The following is a 23,990-nucleotide window of genomic DNA, read 5'->3' as shown; positions in this document are numbered from 1 at the left end:
GAGCCTCCTGCTGAGAGTGCCCTGGCTCAGAGGGTTTGATTACCCAGGAGGAAGTGGGCAGGCTTGGTTCTCTGGGGGTGGGGAGGCCACACGGAGCCGGAGCCTCTCTGTGGCTTCTTCCTGCTTCTCTTCTCTTCATCACCACCTTCTTTACATTTCTTCTTTCTTCGTTTTTTTTTTTTATTTTTTGCTTTTAGGGTCACACCTGGCGATGCCCAGGGGCTACTTCTGGCTCTGCACTCAGGAATTACTCCTGGCGGTGCTCAGGGGACCATATGGGATGCTGGGAATCGGACCCAAGTCAGCCATGTGCAAGGCAAATGCCCTGCCCGCTGTGCTATCTATTGCTCCAGCCCCTTCATTTTTTTTTAAGACAAAAATTCTCGAATTTAAATTGCAAACTCTGGCCAGAACTAGCCACTCCATCCCCCTCCCCCCACTGATGTGTCTTTGTGTTTCTCCTCTCACTTCTCTCTCTCTGTCTCTCTTCTCTGTCTCTTTCTCTCTGTCTCTGTCTCTCCTCTTCTCGCTCTGTCTCTTTTCTCTCTCTGTCTCTCCTCTCTCTGTCTCTTCTCTTCTCTGTCTCTCATCTCTGTCTTTCTCTGTCTTTCTCTGTGTCTCTCTGTATCTCTCTGTGTCTCTGTCCCTGTCCCTGTCTCTGTCTCTCTCTCCCTCATCCTCTCTCTCTCTCCTTCCCAGGGAAGAAACGAGTTGACCCAGCTGGAGTCAGATGCCTGTTTCTGCCTTAGCCAGTTGTGATCCCGCCTGGGGCGCAGAGAAGGCTCCTGTCGCCACTTGGCTATGGCCCCCTCTGGGCAGTGTCCAGGAGACAGGGCACACCGGACAGTGGCTGCGGCTACCCCAGGCACACACACACACATCCGGTTCCCAGACAAAGTTAGGAGCCCCCACCGTGCTGCCGGGATCTCTCAGTGCTTCGGGGGACTGAAGCTCAGTATCTAGTGTTTTGAAAAATCAAGAACCAATCATATACTTGGATCTCTGTAGGCGGGCAAGTTCTGAGAGGTGCCACTGTTCTGTTTTATGCAGGGGTGGAGTCAAGGGCACGCCCAGCGATACTTGGGCATGATTCCTGACTCTGCACTCAGGAGCGCCTGGCGGTACTTGGGAGGGTACGCATATGGGATGCCAGGGATTGAACCCGGGTCAGCTGCATGCAAGGCAGACGCCCTACCCTGGCGATACCATCCCGTCGGCCCTGTTCTGATTTTTGTCTTCACAGCCTGCTCCCACCCTTGTCTTGCCCTTTGAACAGAAGGAAAATCCGTCTCGTCAACGTCGAGTCCTGGATGTGGAGTTCTGTTTGGTTTTATTTTGTTTTTGGCTTTTTGGGGTCACACCTGGCAATGCTCCAGGGTTCCTCCTGGCTCTGAACTCGGGAATCACACCTGGCGGTGCTCGGGGGACCATATGGGATGCTGGGATCGAACCCGGGTCGGCCGCGTGCAAGGCCAACGCCCTCCCTGCTGGACTATCATCCCCTGGCCCCTAGTCTGAGTGTGCTTTAGCCAGAGGTGGGGCAGAGCAGCGGGAGCGTGTCTGGGCATGAGAGGCGGCGAGGTCCGTACACACAGAACCTCACGTGCCAGCCGGCAGCAGGGACCGCTGCGGGGCTGCGGACAGTGTGTGTCCTGGGGGGGCTCCCAGGAGGAGGTGTTTTCTTCGTGGCTCCCTGCTCACTGCTCCTCCTCCTGCAGCGGTCAACCCCCAGCTGAAGCTGGGGCTATTTTGCTCCTTTGTCCCCCTGCCTGCCCGGGCCCAGGATTTCCCCACCTTTCTGTGGGTGCCGATGCAAGGAGAGAGCCAAGGAGCTGGTAGGAAACGACCAACAGCAACACCCACCAACACCTCCCGCCCCCTCGCCCCCAGCGGGCCTCAGTGTGGATGGGCAGAGGTGGGGGCTCCATTGGGGGTGAACAAGGCCCCCGGGTCCCCAGGCATGTCCCTTGCCGCCGCCCTCCTCACCTCCCTCATAGGGATCCTCAGACCACCACATTGCCAGCCCCTTGTACGGGACCCGCAGTTCCAAGCTCGCAGATTTCCCTGAGTGTGTTATAGAAAATAGAGTGTTCCCGGGGCGTGAAGGGAGACAGTTTCTCTTCTTTTTTTTGGGGGGGGGTGGTCACACCCGGCTGTGCTCGGGTTACTCTCTGCACTCAGGAATCGTTCCTGGCCATGCTCGGGGGACCCTATGGGATGCTGGGAATCGAACCCGGGTCGGCCGCGTGCAAGGCAGACGGCCCTCCTCCCCGCTGCGCTATGGCCCCAGCCCCCAAGCAGAGACAGTTTCTGAAGACCTCTCTCTCTCTCTCGTTTTCTCTCCTCCCCAGAACCATCCGCGTGTGGCTGAAGAGGGACAGCGGGCAGTACTGGCCCAGCATCTACCACACCATGGCCTGTAAGTCTCCACTGGGGTCCCCCAAGGGGAACGCCTAGCCCGGCTCTGGGTCACGCTTCAGCGTGTCTGAGGCACGCCCGCTCCATTTCTTGGGGGCCACAGACCTCGGGCCGGCTGATAAGCTGCAGGAAACGTTTTCTTTTGCACCAGGAAGTCAGGTCAGGCTGAACTGAAGTGACCCGTGTGAAACTCAGGTGGGGTGGGGGTAGGAGAAGGATTCCTTCCTCACGTTCCATGGCTTGGCTTTTCTGGGCCTTTGTCTATTTCCTTTTTTTTGTGCCATAGCCAGCAGTGCTCAGGGCTACTCCTGGCTCTGCACTCAGTGATCACTCCTAGCGGGGCGCAGGGGACCATAGGGGATGCTGGGGATCGAACCCAGGTCAGTCACATGTGAGGCAAGCAGATTCCTATCCGCTGTACTTACCTCTCTGGTCCCCCCTGGGTCTTTTTTTTTTTTTTTTTAGTTTTTCAATTTTTGGCTTTTTAGGTCACATCCGGCGAGGCACAGGGGTTATCCAGGCTCATGCACTCAGACATTACTCCTGGCGGCGCTCGGGGGATCATAGGGGATGCTGGGAATCAAACCTGGGTCGGCCGCGTGCAAGGCAAACGCCCTACCCGCTGTGCTATGGCTCCAGGCCCCCTTCTGGGTCTTTATTTTTCTCACTTATGTGTGTGGCACTTCATATTTAGTTCTGCAGCCCCCTGTTTTGGCCCCCGAGAGGGACCAGCCTTTTAGCCAACCCCCTTGCAAACTCTGAGCACTAAGGAGAGAGCCCATCTGAAGCACAGCACAATTCCAGTGGAGAATTAAAGCAGTCAGTGATGTTGGAAGGATCTGGAGGATAAAGCTTTAGCACTGGGGTGTTGAGAGGCAGAGAGACCGGATCCGATGGAACTCCAGGCCCTCCACGCAAATCCAGGCTGCGCTTGGTCCTTCTCCCTCACTTCTCTCGGTCTTTCTGGAGAGAAGGCTTTGCGTCATGGGTCCTCCGAGAGAATGGTTTGGGTTTGGATGTTTTATTTATGTATTTATTTATTTTTTTGCTTTTTGGGTCACACCGAGTCAGGGGTTACTCCTGCACTCAGGAATCAGCCCCTGGTGGTGCTTGGGGGACCATATGGGATGCTGGGGATCAACCAGGGTCGGCCGCATGCAAGGCAAACGCCCTCCCCGCTGGACTATTGCTCAGGCCCCTTGTTTTGTATTTTTCCTCCCCATGATTTGGAGCCTGCCACAGGGCGTTCTGTGCTGGTTTGTTCCTGGAGATGGTTCTGTTACCCGGTTCTCCCCAGCGGAGTTCAGAGGAAGCCTGAGGCCCCAGGCTTCAGCACAGAAACCAGTTAGCAACCAGTTAGCTCACCGAGTTGGCGTCTCTGGCTTGGCAATCCCCGGGCATCATGAGGTTGAAGTTTTGGGAAAAACAAAACAAAACAAAACAACAGAGGTAAAGATCACTGCAAGAAAGGAAACCATCAGACTCAATGACAGGTCAAACGGCGATGGGTCACCAAAGTCCATGGCTCGTTCCCAGGCTCAGTTGCAAAGCACATGCCTTGTACGTTCAAGGTTCTGGGTTCAAGCCCTGACACTGGAGAGATTGGGGTGGGGGGGGGTGGGGCGGGGGGGGGTGGACAGTAGACTTTGAAACTCCAGCCACGATTTATTGTGCTAAGGCAACAGGAACTTCCGCCATGTCCCCTGCATGCATTGTGTACCATAACTTCTCCGGTCCAAAGTGGCCGATGTCTTTGGGCCTGGAGCGTTTTTTTTTTTTTTCAGTGAATATTTTTTTCTTATTTTGCATGTGGCTCTTGAGCAAGTTTTAGAAATTCAGCATTCTGAGGCTAAGAAGATGATTCGAAGGACTGAAGTGGCTGTCTTATGGCCACATGCTCCCTCAAGCACTACAGGGAGTGATATCCAATCCAAGTAGCAAGTTGGAGTATCCTCTGACTACAACGAGAATGGGCACTGGTGGAGGGATGGGTATTCGATCATTGTATAACTGAAACCCAAGCACCAAAATGTGGAAGTCTACAACTGAAGTGGTTTTTTTTTTTTTGTAATTCTGTGGGTCAGAGGTTTATTTTTTATTTATTTATTTTTTGCTTTTTGGGTCACACCAGGCGATGCTCAGGGGTTACTCCTGTCTCGTGCACTCAAGAATTACTCCTGGTGGTGCTCAGGGGACCATCTGGGATGCTGGGAATCGAACCCAAGTCAGCCATGTTGGCTGCGTGCAAGGCAACCACCCTACCCGCTGTGCTATCGCTCCAGCCCCAGGGAGCGTTTTTTTGGATACGCTTATTTATTTACTATTTAGTGATATTTCTGGTGGGGGTGCAGACCAGGAAGGCGGGGGTGCGTGAGACGTCCTGGCCTCTCTGAGCCTGCCTTTCTGCCCAGGACCAAGAAGCTTCTCTTAGCCGGATAATCCCTTCTTTCCAGTTATCCCAGGCCTTCTTTCCAGTTATCCCAGGGACCCCACTGCCAGAAATAGCCCCAGTGGGAGGGAGGGAGGGAGGGAGGGAGGGAGGGAGCGAGGGAGGGAGGGAGGAACTCCTGCCAGGCACTGCTGAGGAGGTTTCATTGTGTTGCGGGTCTGTGGGATAACATTGGGTTCTCCTTGCTCTTCCTGCAGGGAGCTGAGGTTTATTTTTTATTTATTTATTTATTTTTTTTCTTTTTGGGTCATGCCCAGCAATGCACAGGGGTTACTCCTGGCTCTGTACTCAGCAATCACTCCTGGCGGTGCTTGGGGGACCATATGGGATGCTGGGAATTGAACCCGGGTCGGCCCCATGCAAGGCAAACGCCCTACCCGCTGTGCTATTGCTCCAGCCCCAGAGGTTTATTGAGCTACTCCCACAACAGTGCCCCTGAGGCACACCCAATTCCATCAGGCACTAAGAATCCTACATTGCTTTTTCTCTGTCCTTTCTGTCATTTGCATGATGGAGCAATGTCCTTTTTGTATAGACTCCGGCAGATAGTTGATGCTATGCTTTGTGACATGCGTGCCCCCCCACTTCTCCGGGGAAACTCACAGTGGTCAGCCTGGGCAGTGCTGCTGCCGTTAACTCCTTGCACATCTCCTATCCCCCCCGGCACGAACGTGCCCATCCTCGCCCAGTCTCCGGGGCCCTTTCCTTTGCACCTTTGCTCGCTGGAGTGGAGACGGAGATGGGCTTTGTCTTGGCGTGGCTTCACTTGCTCCCCGGCTCCTGTGTCCTCCAGCTAGTTGACGGGGCTGCCTAATCGCCATCTCACCCAGCGAGACCTCACCGCTGAAGGCGGCAACCCTTTGCATTGGCGTCTCGATCTTGGACACGTGGTTGTGGCAACTGTCTGTGACCTTCGTGCTAACGGGCTTCAAGCTGACTCTGCAGGTCGCTCCCAGCTCTCTCGTGGCTAGAAAGAACAGGAAGAACTGCCAACAGGAGTTGGGGGAGAGCAGTAGCACAGAGCAGAGGGCGTTCGCCTTGCACAGGGCCGACCGGCCCGGGTTTGATCCCCGAAACCCTATATTGGTCCCCCGAGCTCCCTCAGGAGTGAGCAGAGAGCCCAGAGGCAGCCCTGAGCACAGCCGGGTGTGGCCCCCAAACCAGACTGCAAACGGGCCAGGGAGATTTTTTAGGGGTTTGGGTGCACGCCCCAGCATCCCCGGACCCCAGAGCATAGCTGGCTGTGACCCTGGGTGTCCCTGGCACCGGAAGGCCCAAGAAGCACCACGTTCTTGGACCCTCGCATGGAGTCACCAGCCCAGTTGGCGGAGGGTTGCTGAGGTGGGTGGCTCCCCAATCCCCTGAGCACTGCTTGGGAGTCCCCCTCCCTCCTTGCTATAGACGTAGCCCCTTGGAAGTGGGTGACTCCTGCACCCTTCACCCGACTTCTTGGCAGATCATTGCTTCCAGGCGCTTCTTTATGGCCTTTCTCTGGAGCTGCATCTGCTGCTAATACTGTGGAATCTGCCAGAACATAACAGAACGAATGGATCCTAAGAAAGAGCTTGGTTATCTGTTTTAGGATGACTTTCACTTTAAGGTTAAATCCAAAAGAAGGGAAAGAAAATCAGGTGGGGTGGGGGGAACAGGCTGTAGTTCACCCTGTCTGGGACTTTTTAATGGTTCTCTACCAACCTGACCCTTTTCCTGTTGACGGCAGCTGTCACACTGACCGGGCAGGCCCAGCAGCAAGGCACAAGTACGTGTGTCCGTGCACGGGACAGTCCTCACTTACGCCTCCTGAAGTTGCCTCACAGAACAGAAATGACCTTCTGGGGAAAAGGATAGAAAAAGCAGAGCCACTGGGTTCCTATCTGAGGCATGCCCTCATGCCGTGTGTGTGTGTGTGTGTGTGTGTGTGTGTGTGTGTGTGTGTGTGTGTGTGTGTGTGTGTGAGACCTTCTGGAAAAAAGCATAGAAAAAGCAGAGCTACTTGGTTCCGCCTGCAGGCGTGTCACAATAATCCTTGCATAAAATCAATGGGTTCATTGACTTCATGCTGTGCATGAAAATCAAAGCATGGTTTGCTGGGCCGCTGGTCTCTTTCCCAGTGAGAAGGCAGGAAACTGAAACCAGAGGGGTAAGCAGCTTTGGTTAGGATAACAGTGCAGGGCTGCCTGTCTGCAAAATTACATCCCCCTCCCTTCCCCCAGCTATAGGCTGGGGGCCCAGATCCGCAGAGGGCCATCCAGGAAATATTTTGCCATGGTGGGCCAAACAGCCTGGTGGCAGCAGCCTGACTCCGCTGGGATAGCTGGATGGCCGCTGGCAGTGGCACCAAAGCGAGAGAGCCGGGTTAGGTTGCAAACCGTTGCAAACAATCCTTATTTACTAAAAAACTGTACTAAAAAAGTACAGTTTTAAGCATACGAGTTTGGACTGCAGTGATGCCTTTTACTAGGCCACTAATTAAAAGATGATTTGTGTTTTGCTTCTTAGAAAAATTCTGGGACTGTCCAATTTTTTTGTTGTTGTTTCCTGTAGAAAGCTATTTTTCTACTGGAAAGCTATTTCACTAGAAAGCTAGCTAACCCTTCTAGGAAAAAAGCCAAAGCATCTGTTTACAAAACAAATAGACCAGGGAAGCCTTTTGTCCTGCCTCCCAAATGCAGGAATTTTTGAGAGCTTCATTAAAATAACTCAGCACACTTATTTTTTTTTCCCCACAAGTATGATTCTGGACAAATGCGCACAGTTGGTGAAAGTGTTTGGCACGAACTTTCGCAAAGAATTCTAAAACGAATGTGTTAAGATCTAGTCCAGACTGAAAAGTAAGCAAGATGAGATCACCAAAGCTCAATTTAACAATGCATTATCGTGCATTAAAGAAGGATGCATTCTCATCAGAGCACACTTGCTATGATATACGTCTATTTATAGTTGTGGATGTGATTTTTGAACACAGGAGTTTTCATAGCGCTAGCATCCATCTTATGGCATATTTGGCTCATAGTCAGTTCTCATTGTTTTGTCTACAGTTTCAGCACCCCCCCCCCCCACTTTCAAATATGCATCTTTCAGATAGACATCCAGCGGTCCGTAGGGCTTACTCCTGGCTCTCTGCTCAAGGATTATTCCTGGCGGGTGCTCTGGGGACCATATGAGGTTCTGGGGGTTGAACTCCAGTCAGCCGCGTGCCAGGCTTACACCCTACCCGCTGTCCTATCTCTCCAGCACCTAGATAGACTTCTGAGCGCACCCGAAATCTCTCTCCCTATGATCTGATCACGCAGTTGCTGTCTGTATGCCTTTGGACGTGACCTAGTATAGTTTGCTTCTTTGCTTTGGCGGGCACCGTCAGTCCATTGTCAAGAGAGAACTTTTAGGTTAAGCTATTTTTTTAGTGGTGACCTCATTTCTAAGAAGATTTCTTAAGAAGCACAGGAAATGCCTGTAGTTGGTTTTTTTTCCCCCTGGCATGCATTTTCTGGTTGTCATTTCCCCGTGATCAGTTAAAAGTCTTAGGTGGAACCATACCCAACCCTCTGCTGCCACATCCCATCTTCTAACTCACGCTCATTCTAACTTTTAGCAGGAGACAGTTTAGAGTTCCTGCTTTCCAAGAGCTCAGGGTCTGGCCATTGCTTCCTGGAGCAGGATCTGGAAAGGAAAAGATGCATTTAAAAAAAAACCCGAGCTGCTGGCCCATCATGTAGCACCCCTGTGGGCACACGTCACCTCACCACCACGTAGCTCCAAGTCACGCCAAACAGGACCTGGGGTGTCATGGCAAAGGGGAACAATCTGACTCCTGGAGAAGATGACAAATTCCAAGGTGGCCTCCCCAACTTGCCCTCCTACACCGTGGAATGGACCTTTTGGGCCGGGAACCTCTTTGCCCACAGAGGCCAGCCCTTTCTCTGCAGGAGGAAGGTGGATTCGGGGTCCCAGCCACCCACGCTCAGTTCTGCTCCCTGGACCTTTCCTGCCTATAGGCAGGAGTTGCACTCAGACAAATCTTCCTGCCAGCTTGTGGGAAGCTTTCCATAGAAGATTTTTTTTTTTTTAAATGAGAATTTGTATTGGTTTTATTTGGGGGAAGAAGGGGTTGTCCACACCTGCAATGGTACCAAGGAGCCGCCCTTTACTCTGTGCTCAGGGGTGCCTCCTGATGGTGCCGTGAGTTTTGGGGGACACCAGATGCTGAGCTGGGGATTGAACCGAGGTCTGCCTCCTCATGCAAAAACAGGCTCCCGAATGCCTGTACTAGCTCTCCAACCCTTTGGATTAGAATTTTAAATGGAAAAAGGACAACGGATTTGAAATAACATTTTTCAGTTGATCTTCATTTTTTTGTTCAACAGCCATTTTGTCATCCCAAATGTAAACGGCCCCTCCACATAGTGCGTGCTTTGACCATGACCTGGAATGCTTAGCTTTGCTGGTAACGACCGTGCTCTTTGTCTTCCTGGCAGCTCCTTGCTCCGCCATGGCTTATCATCACGATAGCAGACGGATATTTGTGGGCCAGGATAACGGAGCCGTGATGGTAGGTAGCTTCCAGAATGTTCTTCGTGCTGACCTCCTCATGCCCAATCCTGCCGCCGGGCGGATTGAGTGAAATGAACAATTCATGTCCGGTCACTGGGCCTGCGAGTTGTGGAATCCAGCTCAGTTATTAGACCTGGGAATGGTTTTATTTCGGTTGAGGGGAAGGAAGAATGCGATCAGGGGCTGGTCATTGAGCAACCAGCCATGTAACTGTTAAAGGCAGCTCAAAACAGTCTTCCATGAAGGACCTGATATTTACATATTCAGTTTATTATAGACAGACACTTCTTGTGGGTCTGGGTTGTGCTAGTTGTGTATATATGTGTATATATACTTGTGTATATATACTTTTGTGTATATAGTTGTATATATATACTTCTTAGTTTCTTTTCTTTCTTTCTTTTTTTTTTTCCGCCTTTTGGGCACAGGGGTTACTCCTGGCTCTGCACTTAGGAATTACTCCTGGAGGTACTTGGGGGACCATATGGGATGCTGGGAATCGAACCCGGGTCGGCCACATGCAAGGCAAACGCCCTACCTGCTTTGCTATCGTTCTCGCCCCGTTTTTCAGTTTCTTAATTGAGATTTAATTTCGTTTCATACAGTCAGATACACCATGTCATTATTTTTAGTTTTAAATTCTTTTGGCTTTGGAGTGACACGCACCCCAGGGGACCAGGCAAGGCTGGGGATGGATCGCAGGCGTCCTGAAGCACTCGGCCCACAGATCTCCCTTGGCAGCCCAGAATTCACTGTGAGGTTCAGTGGCTCTGCAGTTTCACCACTCTCCTCCTCCCGTCCCAGAAATCCTCCACCCATCAGTGATGACACCCCATTTCCTACTCCTCTCCCCAGCCTTTTAGTTGGCTTTTTTTTTTTGCTTTTTGGGTCACACCCGGCAAAGCTCAGGGGTTACTCCTGGCTCATGCACTCAGGAGTTACTCCTGGCGGTGCTCGGGGGACCATATGGGATGCTGGGAATCGAACCTGGGTCGGCCATGTTGGCTGCGTGCAAGGCAAACGCCCTACCCGCTGTACTATCGCTCCAGCCCCTTAGTTGGCTTTTTGAGTCCAGAGACTTTTTTTTTTTTCTGTGCTGGACATTTTACATAGGCGGAAAGATAGGAGAGGTGTGGCCTTTTAGAGTCTGGATTCTTTTATTTGGCACCCTCATGTTTTCAGACTTTACCTAGACCGTTGCTTGAATTACTGCCTCGTTCCTTATTTGTGCTGACATCATAATTCTATTCCGTTGTCTTACCATACTTTGTCAGCCCGTTCACTGCTTGCTGGACATTCGACTTATTTTCCCCGTTTTCACTCACACGATGAACACAGCTGTGAGCATTCACGTCCATGGGTGGCAGTCTGTGTTTCAGTTCTGCAGGGTCATTGAGGACCCACCAGACATTTCCAAAGTCACCGTGTTATTTTACGTTCCTGCCACCAGTGTCATAGTGGTTTTCATTCCTCCGTCAACACTTTTTATTCTCCGGTTCTTTTTGTGCTTGCTGTTGCTTTGGGGGTGTTGGTCTTTGTTTTTTTGGTACCAGGGATTGGACCCAGGGTCTCACACACAAGGCCTGCGCTCAGTCACCGGGCCATGTCCTGGTCAGTTTTCTCTTTTGTAAGGTGTTTTTTCTTTTCTTTTCTTTCCTTTTTTTTTTTTTAAGGGCATCCTAGTGTGATATCTTGTTGTTGATTTTGATTTGCATTTCCCTGATCACTGGTGAGGTTGAGCTTGTTGGGTGTTTATTTGTGTACCCTCTTTGTCAAATACCTATCCAAGTTCTACTCTCATTAAATTTTATTATTATTATTATTAGTTTTGGAGCTATGCCTGGTGATGCTCAGGGGTTCCTCCTGGCCCTGCACTCAGGGGACCATATGGGATGCCAGAGATCAAACCTCTCGGTCTGCCGCATGCAAGGCAAACACTCTCCCCACTGGACTATCACTCCCCCATTTTTTTAGTTTTAAGAGATTCACATTTCCACTCTGGAAATATTTACCAATGGATTTTTCATTACGGGATGGATTTGAGTGCTAATTAGTCCCTTGCTTTTAGTTTTCTGTTCCTTCCTCAGTGTTTGTCAGTGACTTCTAGGAATGTGCCCATTTCGTCTGCTCTGTCTGATTGGTTGGCACATAATTTTTCACAGTAACCCTTTTAATCTTTCTAAGAGGGATGTACTCTCCTCCTTTTCATTCCTGAATTAGGTTGGTTTTTTTTTTTTTCAGTTCAGTTTTTATCAATTCTGTTACTTTCTCAGCAGCCATTTTGGGCTTATTTGATGGTCTCTGTTTCTTTCTTTTTTTTTTTTTAATTCTTTTTACTTATTTCAACTCTGCTCTTTATTATTTTCTTCCTTCTGCTTGCTTGGGTGTGTTTTGCTGTAGCACTGTAGCACTGTTGTCCTCCCATTGTTCGTTGATTTGCTCGAGTGGGCATCAGTAACGTCTCCATCGTGAGACTTGTTGTTACTGTTTTTGGCATATCGAATACATCACGGGGAGCTTGCCAGGCTCTGCCGTGCGGGCGGGATACTCTCGGTAGCTTGCTGGGCTCTCCAAGAGATCGCAGTTTTTTGGTATCACATTGGTGGGTGAAGAAAATGCCCCAGTTGCCTCATCCTCGGAGGTCATGGCAGTACTGAGCATCCTGCATCTCTGCTCTGGGTCCCTGGCCGGCTGCCCCGCCCACCCCCGCCCCCTTGGAGCGGCCTTGCCCCGCACAGCCTGGGCAAACAGCACCCAACCAGGCTGCATCCATCCAATCTGAATGCAGAGCAGCCGCAGCCTGAGAGCGTCCCCAGAAGGTCTGTCCACGCTTTGATTCTTGGAGCGAGGTAGAGGCGTGTCCCACCCAGGCCTGAGGGTCAGCAGGAGAAAGTTGCAGCAGGACCCCACTCCGGAGAGCTGGAGCCAGCCCCGGAGTGTCCTGCTGTGTCCAGCTGAGGGGGAGGTCCATAGTCAGGTTGGGGCAGGCCGCTGGGACATCCGTCCAGTTGGGTGGAGAAAACGATACTGACCAAGGATGGTGTGTCGCAGGCGCAGAGTGGGCCGGTGGCCGGTGGCCTCAGCCACGTTCTCTGGGGAGTGCCGGTAGCTTGGGAAAGATGGGGGGTCAGGAGCCCCCCAGGAGGAAGAGGGGGGTGGACGGTCAGCCAGGGAGAGTGAGTGAGTGAGTGGAGGGGCAGAGCAACAGGCAGTAGAGGTGATGCTGGTGGGGCTGGAACATGACCTGGGGGACAGTGGTCAGACGGAAGCCAGTGCCAGGGCGTCCGGAGGCAGCCAGTGGTCAGGGGGAGGGCTGGCCTGCAGAGAGGCGTTTTGGCCGCAACGGAGACTTAAGGAAGTGGGGGCCCTGGGTGGCATGGGTTCATCTTCCAGCTGAGAAAAGCCCCCGAGGACCCCGTGGGAAGCACGCAGCCGCTCAGCCGGGAGGGGCGTGGGTGTCCACGAGCTCGGGCCAGTCACCTCGGTCCTGCTGTAGAGTCCCACTGGCTGTCCTAGCAGCAGCCGTGGAAGGCGTCTCCCCCGGGGCCGGTAATTCAGCTTCTTCCTCTCTGACCCCTGCTCACCCGGGAGAGGGGTCTCTGGACACAAAGCTCACAAAAAGCCCTCGAGCATCAATTGTGGACTCTTTTCTCCTGTGCACGGTTCAGATTAGTCATCCACAGGCCATAATGACACCGTTTGTTGTTTTGTTTTGGGAGGTGATGGCTCAGGGCTTACTCTTGGCTCTGAGCTCAGGTGGTGGGGTTCGGGGGACCATATGGGGTGCTGCGACTCGAACCCGAGTCGACCACATTCAAGGCAAGCACCCTCCCCACTGTCCTGCCCCTCTGTACTATCCACGGTCCGACCAGTGTACTGATGACGCGTGTTGTTGCTCTCTCTGCCAACCAAAAGGGAGGGACCACCCCCGACCCTATTCCTCTGTGGGGACTTTTTCAGTCGGAGCAGCCAGCAATTCCTAGCGTCTTTGTTACTTGGAACCTACAGAATTTACAAGCCAGAGAGAAAAGCGCCTGCTAGAGAAGCAGGCTGGGGGTGGGGGGTGGGGGGGTGTGATGGGAGGGAACCCAGGGACACTGGTGCTGGGAAGTGTCCACGGGTGGAGGGATGGGTGTTGGAACACTATGCTGAAACCTGATTGTGAACAGCTTTGAAAGGGTCTATCTCAACAGCAATTCAATTTAAAAAGTAAATAATAATAATAATAATGATGTTAATTTACAAGCCAGTTTTGTTCCATAAAAATTTGTGTTTTTATTTCTTTAGAATTTTTTTTTTTTTTAGTTTCTAGGCTGAGGTTCATTTTCATTTTAAGAAGTAAAATTTGCCTTCTAGTTATACAGAGTCTTAGTCCAAAATGGAGGGATGGGTATTTGATCATTGTATAATTGAAACCCAAGCACAAAAATTTGTAAGTCTACAACTGTACCTCATGGTGTCTCACTAATAAAAATAAAAAAATTAAAAAAAAAATTTGGGTTACTAAAAAAGAAATAAAATACATCTCCAACCTTAAAAAAACAATCCATTTGGAAAAATGTAAGAGTATAAAAAAATGATAATGAAAAGAAGAAAACTAGCCTCTAAGTGTTCTTCTTTTGCTCCATGCTCGTATATATTAAATGAATGTGACCCTTTGTTTTTTCATTGCTGAAGTTCCCCATCCCTGCCCCGACCTCATTTCCACTAGCTGAGAGCTCTTGGGGGTGGGGGGTGGGGGGTGGCTACGTCCATGCAGTATCTGTCCTGGACGTACCGGAGTGTAGCCATGAGAGCAGAGTGAGTCAGGGGAGTAACGCCCCAGTGCTCAGCTGCTGTGGGGCAGGTGGCCCGATTCCAGCTAACTGGAACCCCAAGGGCTGGGCAGACGGGGGCTTCCCCCTTCCCCTGGTTTTTACTTGGTTTTGAAAGCACCTGCTGGGTTGAAACCCCATAACACTTCCTCATCGCTTAATGTTTGCTTTCAGGAATTCCACGTATCTGAAGACTTCAATAAGATGAACTTTATCAAGACCTACCCAGGTAATCGGAATCCCACACGCCCTCGTCCACGCGTGCTTGTGGGTGCTTGACGAGCGCGGTGAAGTTGTCCAGTTCCTCGAGGATGTCCGAGGCTCTCAGCGCTCGAAATACCTGTAGCATTCTTTTCCTTCGAGTTGGCACGAGGCGTTTTTATGCAGGGCTGGACGCGGGTATCAGCTTTTATTCTGTTGCGGCAGCCGTGTCCGGCTCCCGTTGTTGTCTCTGTCTCTGTCTCTGTCTCTGTCTCTGTCTCTGTCTCTCTCTCTCTCTCTCTCTCTCTGCCTTCTGTCTGTGTGCACGTATGTGTGTTTGAGTGTGTATGTCTGCCGGGGATTTTGGTTCTATTCCCTGATCATTTTCATTTCAGCCAGATTTCTAAGAAGTGGAGTAATTGGCTCAAATTTCAGTTTTGTGATGCTTTCTATTTCCTTTGCAGAGTCCTTCCCAGCAGTTGTATACTTTTTTTTTTACAGCCCCATGAGCAGTGGTTGAGCGTCTCTGCTCCTTCAGGCTTCACCACTCTGCTGCTTTAGGCGTTTGCGGGGAGTGCCAATTTGCTAGTCACATGATGCAGGGTTTTTTTTTCCCCCTTTTTGGGTCATACCTGACAATGCTCAGGGCTTACTCCTGGCTCTGCACTCAGGGACCTTATGGGATGCCGGGGATCGAACCCAGGTCAGCTGTGGGCAAGGCAAAATGCCCTACCTGCTGTACTCTGGCTCCAACAGTTTTAAAATGAGATTTGCCTGAGTGTTGACCATCTGTCATCTCTTTTGTAAGGGTATGACTTGTATTTCCCTGTATTTCCCAGGGAGCTGTCTCAGCGAATTTCCTAAGACGCGAGGTTTCTTTCCCTCAAGGCCATGAAGGCTGCAGACACCTGTGGCAGATACATTCTGCCAGGTTTTACTTTGCCTTGGAAATTTACATATTTTTAAAGTAATCAAAAACTAGTTTTTCTGGTGTTCACTGTATTTATTTGCTGATGTCTCCATGCACTTTGTGAATCTAAGCCCGGCTTGGTCTGGGGCAGTGGCGGTTCCCCGTGGGGCCCCCAAGGATGCGGCACTGTTCCCACCTGTGGTGCTGAGGGTTACCTGGGCCCCCCTCCTCCTGCTTGGGGACTTTGCCAGCTGTACCAGGAAGTGCCCAGGGACAGCCAAGTACAGCCCTGGGACTATGTGGAGCCGGAAATTGAACCGGAAACGGCTCCATGCAAGGCAGTGCCTTAACCCCTGAACTGTTTCTCTCACCTTCAATTTTTTTTTCATTTTAATTTTTTGTTTTGGTTTTGGGACCTACTCCAGGCCCCATGCACGGGGCTCACTCCTGGCAGTATTTGGGGGACCACGTGTTATAGGGCTCCTATTCGGGCCTCCTGGTTATAAAGTGTGCATTCAGCCCTTGGAGTTTTCTCCCCCCACCTCTTTTTTCTTTCTTCTTTTTTTTTTTTGTGTTTCCCCAAACTCTTTATTGGGGGCTACGTGACACTTACAGCACACCACAGCCCATGGTGAACAGACTCCAGTACAGCACGGCTCAACTCGGCTCGTGGGTACATTCAAAACCTGCTTCTGGCGAAGTCATTCCGATCCGAGTACACACTTGCACACACCCGCACAGAGCTCCAAGCATACCTTCTAGAACAACCCATTTGGTGCCCAGGAAGCTCAGTTCTTTTTTTTTTTTTTTTAATACAAGTGTTCTTGCCTGCCCCACTCTGCCTCTGCTGCTAACTTAGAGTTATAGAACAAAACAGCTCAGAGCTGTTGACTCCCAGAAATGTCCCCTGAAGATATAATAGTTCATCTCATGTGATTCATCCTATATTTATGAAATTTTCTTTCATGCTCATGGAAAAAAAGAAAAGTTGGGGGCCCGGAGAGATAGTACAACGGGTACGGTGCTTGCCTTGCACGTGGCCAACCCAAGTTCAGTCCCCTGTTACTCCAGATGGTTCCCCCGAGCCTGCCAGGAGTAAGCCCTGACCACTACTGGGTGAGGCCCAAAAGAAAGCAAAAATGAGAGATTCTAGACACGGAAAGTGTACATTGTTCATCTCTGTGATATTTGGCCTAATAATGAAATACAAAAAAAAGGACTTTCAGACTATAATTAGAACACGTTGCCTTTCCCCTAGATAGCTGTTCTACCTCTTCCAAATCGAAACTAGGCCGGTGACCCATTAATGACTGTCCATTTGAGCGTATGTTGGTCAGGGAAACTGTTTTGGTGCAGAGGTACAAAAGATTTTCCAGTCTTGCGCTACTTGAATAATGTATAAGATTGCCATGCTTTTACCAGAATTTGAACTACTTTTATGTTGTTGTGTTTGCTCGGGACTTATTCCTTGCCCGGTGCTCAGGGAACACTCCCGGCTGAGGAATAACCATTTGTGGTACCCAGGCTGAACCCTGGCCAGCCACATGGAAGGTAGGCACCTTACCCACTGCTCTTTTCTCTCTCTCTCTCTCTCTCTCTCTCTCCCCCCCCCCCCCTCTGGAACTGCTTTTTAAAAGCCAAAATAACAAATAGTTTAAAAGTCTCAACTGTCACTGCAGGTTTGTCTTGAAAATACTTAAGAATCATGGGTTAGATGGATACAGGAGTTAAGGCTCTTGCCTTGCAAACTTCCGGCTCCAGTTTGATCCCCAGCATCCTGTATGGTCCCCTGAGCACCATCAGGAGTGATTGTGACAACTTAATACTAACTTAATACCTGAGCTAGTATTAAGCCCCAAATGCCATTGGATGTAGAGCCCCCTCCTTCCGCCAAGAAAGAGAGAAAACAATCAAGAATCATAAGTTTCTGGGGCTGGAGCAATAGCACAGCGGGTAGGGCATTTGCTTTGTACGCAGCCAACCCAAGTTCAATTCCCAGCATCCCATATGGTCCCCTGAGTACCGCCAGGAGTGATTCCTGAGTACAAAGCCAGGAGTAACCCCTGAGCATCGCCGGGTGTGACCCAAAAAGAAAAAAAAAAAAAAGAATCATAAGTTCCTTCATACATAGAAATATGAAGACCTCTGTGATCAATATTTCTATCCTCCCCCTCCCCAAATCCCCCCCCCCCCCTTTTTTTTTGGCTTCTTGGATCATACCTGGCAATGCTCAGAGGTTTCTGGCTCAGCATTCAGGAATTATTCCTGGCAGTGCTCAAGGGACCAAAGCGATGGATGCCAAGGATTGAACACAGGTTGGCCACATGCAAGGCAAACACCCTATCTGCTGTGCTATTACTCCACCACCACCTCCAAATTTCTTAATGATTTTATCTGTCAGCGAATTTCAGGTGGTTTCACACTTACACGTACAGTGGTATTTTAATCTGTTTTTTGCTTGTAAGTTCTTGATAGGTATCAGGCAGCAAAGTTTGCAGTGATTTCTCTTCCTTTTTATTTCATTGGCTAATAAAATTGATTAATTTCATTGACTATTAAAAGCCTATTGAGGGACTTACTTAGGGATTCTGAAGCTTTCTATTTTGTCATATGAAACGGTTGAATAAAAAGGAAGCAAAAAGACATTTTCAGGGGCTGGAGCGATAGCACAGCAGGTAGGGCGTTTGCCTTCCACATGGCCAAACCAGGTTCGAATCCCAGCGTCCCATATGGTCCCCTGAGCACCGCCAGGAGTAATTCCTGAGCGCAGAGCCAGGAGTAACCACTGAGCATCACCGGGTGTGACCCAAAAAGCAAAAGAAAAAAGAAAAAAATTAAAAATAAAAGACATTTTTATATTTTACTGTAATTCCGAAAAAAGTTAAGTCATTAAAAGACCAATCAGGAAGGGCCATAAAAATGGGAAATCTTGGCCTGGGGAGATGGTTAAGGTGCTTGCTTTGGGGTGGCTGACCCCAATCTTATCTCCAGTATCACACGTAATGCCTCAAACACCGCAAAGCCAGGAATAAGCCCTGAGCAATGCCTGGTGTGGCCCAAAACACACAAAAAAGAGAAGGAAATAGGAGGGCTTGTCACAGGAGCAGATAGGGGTCTGCTTCCTCTTCTTCATCCCTGACTAGGGTAAACCTTCAGGCTCTCTTGTCCCAGGGCAGGTACAGGATTAGTGGGTCAGCTCTCTGGAGTCAGGTCCACCAAGTTAATCCACCCCTTACTCGACTTCTTGAACTTGCCTTTGGTTTTGCTTCGCCTTCTAGTTTCCTGTCTGAAAGTGGACCTGAGAACCCTTATCGATGTGCGGAAGTCACAGAGTGCTCTAAAACACACGGAGAGTGCTCGGCCCATGTTCGTCACCCCGTCCCTCACGGCAAATGGGTGTGTGTGTGTGAGATACCCATCTGAGGCTGGGTATCCTGGTGTTTGGGGCCAAGGGTGATCAGCACCCCCTTTCCCTCCCAGCATCCTTCCAGGGTGTCTGAGGTTCAGCCCGGCCTCCTCGCACCAGCCTGCGGGACTTTCTACAGGCCACCTCAGCGGTTGGGATTAAGCGCAGCCGCTTCTGTCCAGCCCCTGACTTCCTGCAGCCAACTGGGCATGTGCGAATAGGCATCCGGCCGCCTTGGCCCCGGCCAGGAGCTTAGAAGGCGGGTCACTGTCCCGGTCTGGTGGACAGTCGGTCCGGAAGTACGAATATCCCGGGAGTTAAGGTACAGACAGCAGGAAACACCTGCTGCTTGCGGGGGCGGGGGTTAGAGAACTGTCCGACGGCCTCGTCTTCATAGATAGGAAAGACTAAATACAAGCAGTTCCAGAGTCCTTTAATAGACAGCACTGCCAACACCAACACTTATTTTTGGTCAATTCCAAATACCCTCGTTTGCTCGTTGATGATTCTGAAATGCCAGAACCTTAATGGGCTAAATAAATAATCAAATCATGAGTCTGATGAAATTGCCGCTTCCAATATAAAACTCATCAATAGTAAGGGATTTGATTTTAGGTTTCTTTTAAAAAAAAAAATCTGTGATTGATTTCTTTCATTCCACTGGAACATTCCTCTCTTTTAAGGTAGTGTATCGAAGTAACAGTACATAGGCTTCAGCTACACTGCGTTGGATTTTGACACCTGTGCATTTTAGGCTGTAGTCACCCCAGAACACTGGCATCTGGCATCCAGCCTCGGCCATATACTTAGATACTTGGAACACACACACACACACACACACACACACACACACACACACACACACAGAAATCTTTATTGTTGTTGTTCTGGGGCTACACCCAAGTGCTCAGGGCTAACTCCTGGCTCTGCACCCAGAGATCACTTCTGGTGGGCGTGGGGGACCGTAGAGGGTGTCAGGAATCAAACCTGGGTGAGTCGCATGCAAGGCAAGTACCCTACCTGCTCCAGCCCTATCGTTGATCCTTTTTACCTGGTTTGACCCACCCACCTCCCTGCTGTTGACTTAGAATTCATTCTGTTCCTCTCCTGTGTCTGAGCGGAGTCACTGTGGTGATCTCTCTCTGCCCTACTCGTTTCCCTTCCATATCCCCCAAAGGCTATCTACGCTGGTTGCAAGTACCAGCATCTCCTCCTCCTCTTTTTTTTTTCCCCAATTTTTCTTATTTTAAAAATTTTTTTCATCATTGAATCACCGTGAGATACAGTTACAAAATTTTTATGTTTGAGTTTCAGTCATACAATGATCCAACACCCATCCCTCCACCAGTGCACATTCTCCACCACCAGTGTCCCCAGTGTATTCCCTTTTCCAACCCTCCCCCTGCCTCCATGGCAGACAATTTCCCCCAGACTCTCTCTCTCCTTTTGGGCATCATGGTTTGCAATGCAGATACCGAGAGGTTATCACGTTTGATCCTTTATCTACTTTCAGCACACACAGGATCTCCTCTTGCCTGATGTCCCTGTCCTGTCTGGAGCTTCGGAATGTCCCCCTTGGAGGGCCAAGGGGTACAGGTGGGGAGGGACAAAGCAGCTGGAAGCAGGTGCAGAGGCGGGGGCGGGCCTCAGCACCACCACCCCCCCCCGGCCCCCCTCAGGTTTGATCCTCCAGGCCCTGGTTTCTAGGGGGGGTGACAGTCATGCCTTCTCTGTTCCTGCAGCGCACCAGAACCGGGTGTCGGCCATCATCTTCAGCCTGGCGGCCGAGTGGCTGATCAGCACGGGCCACGACAAGTGTGTGAGCTGGATGTGTACGCGCAGTGGGAACATGCTGGGCCGACACTTCTTCAGTTCCTGGGCCTCGTGTCTGCAGTATCCTTCAGCCACGAGGGCGACGGCTCCTGGGGGTTGAATGACTCGCTCGCTCCTGCCTTTTTTGGGGGGATGAAGTTCAAGACTTTCAGTGTCGTCTTGGGTATAAAATTGGTTTCTCAAGATAATGAGATCATTTTTTTTTTCTTTTTGGAGGGGTGGGGGAAGTGGCTGGGAAATTCTCTCTGGTTTTCATATGAAATCGGGAAAAGGAAACATCATTAATGCCACCTTTCCAATTCTTTGAAGTTTGAAGTGAAAAAAGAGACTTTATATGTGTATATATATATATATGCACATATATATATATATATTAAGTTGTATGATTGCACTCTGAGTTGGCAGGACTGTAAGATTTCAGGAACACAGTGTGACACCTCTGTATTCATCACTGGAGCCCACACCAGTGTCCTGGAGCTGTGGCACAACCAAGGGGACCTTCCTGTCCCCATCCTCTGACATCACCATATTCAAGAAAAGATCTTTGGTTTTTTGTTTCTTTGGTTTCTTTTGAGGGGGTCACACTGGGTGATGCACAGGGGCTACTACTGGTTCTGCACTCAGGAATCACCCCTGGCGGTGCTCAGGGGGCCGTATGGGATGCTGGGAATTGAACCCAGGTCAGCTGCGTGCAAGACAAACGCCCTACCCGCTGTGCTCCAGCCCCAAGAAAAGATCTTTGGTTTTCATGGTTTTGTTTCTTTGTTTTTAAAGGGAGTTGAGAGAGAGAGGGAGAGAGAAGGAGAGAGCGAGTGAGAGCAGGGCACTTGCTCTGCACACAGCTGATCTGAGTTTAATCCCAGGCACCCCCAAACGGTCCCCCAGGCCCTCCCAGAGTCAGCAAGCTCTGAGCACTGGCAGATGTGCCCACCCCCCACCCCCAGTTAAATAAAAAGGAGGATCAGCTAGACTTGATCTTTTAGGACTTCTGCTGTTTGCAGACCCACTGAGGGCAAATCATGGTTTGCGAGTCTGCTGTTTATCAGTGGGTGACAAGTATTGTCTATGAAACTCAACAGAACCTCTACTTAAATTTTTTTAATTTTAATTTTTTATTGAAGTTAATAGTTTGTACAAATATGACTTTTGTGGGGTTGTTTTGGGGTCCACACCCTGTGATTATAACTGCTATTGTATTTTACTTGTTTGTATGTTTGGGGGGACATGCCAAGAAGTGATCAATGACTGTTTGTGCCTCTGTGCCCTAGACTGACCCCTGTCTCTCCTTGGCAGACCCTGTGGGGTGGCGGGGATTCAAAACAGGCGTGGCAGGGGGCAGGGCAAGTGCTGTAACCCCAGAACTGTCTCTGAACCCACAATTATTTATATATATATATATATATATATATATTTTGCTTTTGCTTTTTGGGTCACACCTGGCTCTGCACTCAGGAATTTCTCCTGACGGTGCATGGGGGACCATATGGGATGCTGGGAATGGAACCTGGGTTGACTGCGTGCAAGGCAAATGCCCTGCCCGCTGTGCTCTCGTGCCAGCCCCTCATAATTATATTTTAATGCACAGTTTTGCCAAGTGTGTTTGTGATCGTGGAAATGATTCATAATTTTTAATGCTATTTCCAAAGGGTTTTCACGCAGATGTTCAGAAGTCCCCCCGGGGGCAGGAGCATGGCTGTGGCGGAGGTTCGCATCTCACAGGGCTGGCGGGGCCGGGGCCAGTCACAGGAGGCAGAAGGCCTCGGGCAGGACACGCTTCCAGCAGCCAGACCTGGCACAGAGAGGTTTCCTCCTCCCCTGGGACTTCTGAAAGAGTGCGCACGAACATGCCTCAGGCGGTTGGAAATGCCATTGGAAATAGAGCCACAGATTCAGGAGAAAAGAGGGTGAAAGGAAAACCACAGTTCAGGTGTTGCGGGTACTAAGTAAACGTTTATGCGTTGTGTCGGGCTTTCCATAGGGATCATACAGAGCCCTGGGGTCCCGGCCAGCTTGAAGGGTGCGCCCAGTGACCTGGGTTTGGCGTTAAGAGAGGGTTTACCCTGCCTGTGTAAACGAGTGGTGTTTCTCAAGGTTCCGGGCCCAAAGAGGAACTGAAGAAGTGATGAATTGATACCAGTAGTGTGTATATATGTATATATGTATATATATATATATGTCCCTGCAAGCTTCCCGTGACGTATTCGATATGCCAAACACAGTAACAAGTCTCACAATGGACACGTTACTGGTGCCCGCTCGAGCAAATTGATGAACGACGGGAGGACAGTGCTACAGTGCAGTGCTACAGTATGTGTGTGTGTGTGTGTACACCCATATCCATACCTGAGTGTGTGTGTGTAAATATATATCACTGTCACTGTCCTCCCGTCGTTCATCGGTTTGCTCAAGTGGGCTCAGTAACATTGTGAGACTTGTTACTGTGTTTGGCATATCAAATACAGACATCACAGGGAGCTTGCCAGGCTTTGCCGTGCTGGCGAGATACTCTCGGTAGCTTGCCGGCTCTCCTAGACGGGCAGAAGAATCGAACTCCGGTCGGCCCGGTCAGCCATGTGCAAGGCAAACGCCCTACCCGCTGTGCTATTGCTCTAGCTTGTAAATGTGTGTGTGTGTGTGTGTGTGTGTGTATGTATATTTATTTATTTATTTATTTATTATTTTTGACAACTTGCAGTGCTCAGGGCTTATTATCTGAACATGAACCTAGATTGGCTATATGTCAGACAAGTACCTGAGCCCCTGTACTCTCTCTCTCTCTCTGGCCCCAGGAATTAGTGTATATTTAAAATATAAGTTTGCAACTACCCCTGCCTTTCAGGGGACCAAACCTGTCCATGGGAACTTAAAGTAATTCCTCCTCCTCACTCGGAGCTTAACCCTCTGGGCTCCAATGAGAGGGCTGACTTGACGTGCTCACCCTCACCGTTGCCTGTTTTCAGAGATACTTTCTGTGGACGCATTCTTCCAGTGGGTTCGGCTTCTTCCCTGCTGGCTCAAGATTGAGTTTTACGATTTTCGATTGGGAGTCCATCTCAGGGATCCCTCAAGCAGTCAAGTGACGCTGGGGGCCTACCCTTGGCAGTCTGACCACTTCCCTGGCGAGTTATACTTGCTTCTGTTTTCCTAGGGTTCCTAACTTCTCATCATCACGCCCATTTTCTCCACATCCCTTTTATCTTCTTCGTTGTGAGTTCCTCTAATACTGTTAGTACAGTGGCAGCTGCCCCCTTCCTGCTGAATGAATGAATAGGAACATTTCCCATCAATCCCGGTGGGTTTGGGTTTTTGTTTTCCACTGTTGACAGACTGCATGTTGGTTATTTCTTTGCCCCTTTCAGTTTGGACTAGTGCCACGCTCATTTCAATGTGCGTTTTCTGTTCTCTAAT

General features: G+C 50.1%; 1 protein-coding gene across 1 annotated transcript in view; it reads left to right on the top strand.

Moving 5' to 3' along the window:
• WDFY1 (WD repeat and FYVE domain containing 1) overlaps positions 1-23,990 on the top strand; it is a 55,159-nt gene that overhangs the window by 16,666 nt on the left and 14,503 nt on the right. The window contains exons 2-5 of the mRNA XM_056111809.1: positions 2,352-2,419; positions 9,343-9,416; positions 14,407-14,461; positions 20,492-20,642. Coding sequence (XP_055967784.1) covers positions 2,352-2,419; positions 9,343-9,416; positions 14,407-14,461; positions 20,492-20,642 — 348 coding nt within the window. The remainder of the gene's footprint in view (positions 1-2,351; positions 2,420-9,342; positions 9,417-14,406; positions 14,462-20,491; positions 20,643-23,990) is intronic.

This window comes from Sorex fumeus, unplaced genomic scaffold, assembly GCF_029834395.1.
Source record: "Sorex fumeus unplaced genomic scaffold, SorFum_2.1 ptg000014l, whole genome shotgun sequence".
NCBI classification, from domain to species: domain Eukaryota; kingdom Metazoa; phylum Chordata; class Mammalia; order Eulipotyphla; family Soricidae; genus Sorex; species Sorex fumeus.
This window is presented reverse-complemented; position numbering and strand designations above follow the sequence as displayed.